We start from the raw sequence: 4928 nt of genomic DNA on the forward strand, positions 1-4928 counted from the left end.
GAACCCCTGACCTCAGGTGATCCGCCTGCCTTCACTTCCCAAAGTGCCGGAATTACAGGCGTGTGCCACCGCGCCTGGCCTTCATCTGTTTCTCTTCCTCCCCTGCCTTCTTCTGTGTTTGTCCCAGTCTGCTACATCTGTGTCATGGAGAGAGAAGGACAGTGTGTCTGCTGGCCCCGCCACCATTCATATTCATATCCACCCCCCTCTTCTTGAGCCCCGGACCTTGGAAATAAAGAAAAAGTGAAGGATTGCAGGGTCTTCACCCAAAGCTCCCCTGAACCTCATTCTTCTCTATTGCTGTGTGTTTCTGTGTGGCTGAGCCTCTTCTCCCGTTTCAATCATACTCGTTCCATCCCCACGTCTTCCCTCCAGTCCTCTCTCTGCCCTTCTGTGTTTCTGTCTCTGAACAAATGGGGAGAGCTGGGGGAGGATTGGTGGCTGGACTGGGGGAGAGGGAGGCCAAGGCTGAGACCAACACAACACAATGCGCCTCCTGCCTTTGCCCAGCTCCTGCCACGCCCTGGCTCTGGCCTGGACTTTCTCCTATCTCCTGTTCTTCCGAGCCCTCAGCCTGCTTGGCCTGCCTACTCCCACGCCCTTCACCAATGCGGTCCAGCTGCTGCTGACGCTGAAGGTCAGACTCGGGGCTCACTACTCCCCTCCAGCTGCTCCTTGGGATTTTACCTCCCACAAACCCTGGGGGTGGGACATCACCGCCCCTGCTGCCTTGGGGTAGGGTTCCCCATTCACATGCCCCTGGGCAGGTCTTCACCTCTCAGCCCCTCCTGGGGTGAAGAAATAGCCCATGGAGGGTAACAGTCAGTGCCATTGAGTGCTTGCAGTGTGCCAGAGGCCCACCTGGGTGGTTTACCAACATGCTCTCCTGGAATCTCTGCAGCCAGCTGTGTTGCAAAGGAGAAAAACCAGCTCTGGGGAGAAGGTACTTGGTGAAGGGCGCAAAACTAGGACACCCAGGTCTGGCTCCTACTCACCTGGGAAAACGGGTGAATATAGACTCCCAGGGTCCACCGAGCCCCACAGAGTCATGGTTTCCTCCTGGCGGCTTATCAGTGAACACAGCGGTCATGCTAGGTAGTCAGTGGCCTTCCCAGCATTCAGTGTTCCCCGCAAGAGCTTAGCAGTGGCAGGAGTGGGCTGGGCGAGAGGGGTTAGAGGAGGAGCCTTTCAGGCCATAGGGACCACGTGTGGAGGGGAGCAGGCTGGGTTCCACAGGCTGCACCAGCCACATCAGCTTTCTAGGAAGAGCAGAAGGGAACCGGCAGCAGGGCTGAGACCATGCTAGGCCTGGCCAGCAACTGTGAGGACTTTGGACTTCTTCCCATGGAGGACTGAGTGCTGCTGGGAGAGGGGATTTTTGGTTTGCTGCCAGAAGATGCGATGTGACCAGTTTTAGATGTTTAAAAATACTCATTCTGGGCCGGGTGCAGTGTCTCACACCTGTAATCCCAGTACTTTGGGAGGCTGAGGCAGGTGGATCGCCTGAGGTCAGGAGTTTGGGACCAGCCTGGCCAACATGGTGAAACCCTGTTTCTACTAAAAGTATAAAAATGAGCCAGGTGTGGTGGCACACACCTGTAATCCCAGCTACTGGGAAGGCTGAGGCAGGAGAATTGCTTGAACCCAGGAGGCAGAGGTTGCAGTGAGCCAAGATTGTCCCACTGCACTCCAGCCTGGGCTTCCCCAGCTGAGATGCCATCTCAAAAAAAAAAGGAAAGAAAGAAAAGAAAAACACTATTCTGGGTGCTGGAGGAGAATTGAAGTGGATCAGGGCAAGATGGGATGGACTCAGATAAAGGAGGGTCCCTTTATCTGAGTCCAGGTCACAAACTGTTGGCTGTGGGTAGGTCAGTCAGAGCTGTAGCAGGAAACCCGGCATTTAGGATGGTCAGAGGAGTGGCCACAGTGTGGGCAGGATGTAGAGGAGCAAGAAGGGACAGTGCCTGAGCCCCGGACCTGCAGCAGGAGCCCTTCCCAACCCTAGGCCCAGGGGAAGTGGGGCAGGTTGTGGTACCTGGATGGAAAATGGGTTGTGTAGGCTTGGTGCAGCGCCTCATAATCTAATCCCAGTGCTTTGGGAGGCTGTGGTGGGAGGATTGCTGGAGGCCAGGAGTTTTAGACCAGCCTGGGCAATATAGTGAGACCCTGTCTCTATAAAAAAAATTACTATTATTATTATTTATTTTTTTCTGAGATGGAGTCTTGCTCTGTCACCCAGGCTGGAGTGCAGTGGTGCAATCTCTGCTCACTGCAACCTCTGCCTCCCGGGTTCCAGCAATTCTCCCGCCTCAGCCTCCCGAGTAGTTGAGATTACAGGTGCCCTCCACCATGCCCGGCTAATTTTTATATTTTTAGTAGAGATGAGGTTTCACCATGTTGCCCAGGCTGGTCTCAAACCCCTGACATCAAGTGATCTACCTGCCTTGGCCTCCCAAAATGCCGGGATTACAAGCATGAGCCACCACACCTGGCCCTAAAATTATTGTTTTTACGAGTGTGTAGAGCCACCCACCTTGAAATGATCTATCAAGGGTGACGGCCAGCCCAAGGCCATCTCACTGGGGAGTAAAAGCCCCGCCGCCCCTCTCCTGTCTTCACGCATCTCCATCCAGGGCTTTCTGTTGACGACCCAGCCAGAAGCTGGAAGACAGAACCCTGTTGATGTAGGGTTGATCTTGGGACTGGCAGGAAAGGGTGGACAGTACGACGTATTCAGCTCATTAGTGGAGACGGAAAGAGGCAAGACTCAAAACTTAAGGGATTTCAAGGCGGGCAGATCACTTGAAGCCAGGAGTTTGAGACCAGCCTGGCCAGCTGAGGCGTGAGAATTGCTTGAACCCCTGGGAGGCAGAGGTGGCAGTGAGCCAAGATCGTACTCCAGCCTGGGCGACAGAGTAAAACTTGTCTCAAAAAGAAAGAGGTTAAGGGATAGGATTTGGGGAGCGAGGGAGGTTTTTGGCTTGAACAAGTTGGTGGCACGTTGTTTGAGGGGGACTAGAAGAGGATTTGCTTTGTGGGTGGGTAACGTTGTCTACTGTTTCCAGTGCGCTTGAGGTGCCTAGAGACATCCAAGTATCAATGCCAATAAGCCGTGACCTGGATAGGTCTGGGGCTGGGTGTGTAGTATCTGTCTAAAGCTCCGTGATTGCGTGAGAGCAGGTAAGGATGGAACAGGGAAAGGGAAGGAGTGCCTGGGACTGAGCCCTGGGGAACAGTCCTCGCTAGAGGCCTTACACACAACCTAGGAATGCAAAGCCGTGGGTGCCCAGCACCCCATGGCTGCAGAGGGCATCGAGGGAGATGGGAGTGGGGAAGGGCCCAGAGTCTGACCTGCTGCCTTGCCCACCCCCTTCCACCCAGCTGGTGAGCCTGGCCAGTGAAGTCCAGGACCTGCACCTGGCCCAGAGGAAGGAAATGGCCACGGGCTTCAGCAAGGGGCCCACCCTGGGGCTGCTGCCCGACGTGCCCTCCTTGATGGAGACACTCAGCTATAGCTACTGCTACGTGGGAATCATGACCGGTGAGTGGGCCTGCCGTGACAGCTCTGCCGCTCCTCCGCTCTGTCTCTTCTGTCTCCCTCCACCCTGGGTGCCTGTTCTGTGTCCCCACCCTGCCCGGGGCAACCTCCATCCTAGCGTCCGCTGCTGTGAGGGTGAGCATGTATCTGGATCCAAGTCTCATGCCTCCGCTGGACCAGAAGTGCTTCGGGGTGGAGGCTGGCTGTTCTCAGCCTAAGTGATTCCTTGCTCTTCTCCTTGTAGCTTATTGGCAGCAAAGAGAAGAGATAAAGGAGGCAAAGGTCTATGTAAACCTGATGTTTTTGTCGCCCAGACAACAAATATTCACAGCTTAGGGTCCACTTTTAGTTTAAGGAAATATCTTTCAGCTGGGCATGGGGGCTCATGCCTATAATGCTAGCCCTTTGGGAGGCTGAGGGGAGAGGACTGCCTGAGGCCAAGAGTTCAAAGTCAACCTGGCCAACAAAGCAAGATCCCACCCCTTTTATTTAAATAAATAAATAAATATAAAATTAAAAGGGCTGGGCCTAGTGGTTCATGCCTGTAATCCCAGCACTTTGGGAGGCTGAGGCAGGTGGATCACGTGAGGTCAGGAGTTTGAGACCAGGCTGGCCAACATGGAGAAACCCTGTCTCTGTTAAAAATAAAAAATTAGCCAGGAGTGGTGGCACATGCATGTAATCCCAGCTACTCGAGAGGCTGAGGCAGGAGAATCTCTTGAACCTGGGTGGCAGAGGTTTCAGTGAGCTGAGATGACGCCATTGCACTTCAGCCTGGGCAGCGAGAGCAAAACTCCATGTCAAAAAAACAAAACAGCCGGGCGCGGTGGCTCAAGCCTGTAATCCCAGCACTTTGGGAGGCCGAGGCGGGTGGATCACGAGGTCAAGAGATCGAGACCATCCTGGTCAACATGGTGAAACCCTGTCTCTACTAAAAATACAAAAAATTAGCTGGGCATGGTGGTGCGTGCCTGTAATCCCAGCTACTCAGGAGGCTGAGGCAGGAGAATTGCCTGAACCCAGGAGGCGGAGGTTGCGGTGAGCCGAGATCGCACCATTGCACTCCAGCCTGGGTAACAAGAGCGAAACTCCGTCTCAGAAAAAAACAAAACAAAACAAAACAAAACAAAAGAAAACAAAACTCTTGGCTGCTTTGATTCTGTTAAAAAAAAAAAAAACATACAACTCCCTGACTTTTAGTATATCCACGGAGTTGTACAAACATGACCACTCTGTAGTTATTTTCACAACAATTTCATACCCTGCAAAGAAACCCCATATCCATCACCCCCCAAACCTCCATCCATCTCTGGAAAGCACTAATTGACTTTCTGTCTGTAAAGATTTGCCTGTTCTGGACATTGTGCTCATAACTGGAGTCATACAACCT

General features: G+C 53.3%; 1 protein-coding gene across 1 annotated transcript in view; it reads left to right on the forward strand.

The window, feature by feature from the left end:
* MBOAT7 (membrane bound O-acyltransferase domain containing 7) overlaps positions 1-3937 on the forward strand; it is a 6884-nt gene extending 2947 nt beyond the window's left edge. Inside the window, exons 3-4 of the mRNA XM_032271100.1 lie at positions 511-637; positions 3382-3937. Of these exons, the coding sequence (XP_032126991.1) occupies positions 511-637; positions 3382-3756 (502 nt within the window). The 3' untranslated portion in view covers positions 3757-3937. The remainder of the gene's footprint in view (positions 1-510; positions 638-3381) is intronic.
* Positions 3938-4928: the final 991 nt, after the last annotated feature.

Source organism: Sapajus apella, unplaced genomic scaffold (genome assembly GCF_009761245.1).
Source record: "Sapajus apella isolate SASKATOON/1434 unplaced genomic scaffold, GSC_monkey_1.0 scaffold224, whole genome shotgun sequence".
In the NCBI taxonomy this organism is placed as follows: Eukaryota; Metazoa; Chordata; class Mammalia; order Primates; family Cebidae; genus Sapajus; species Sapajus apella.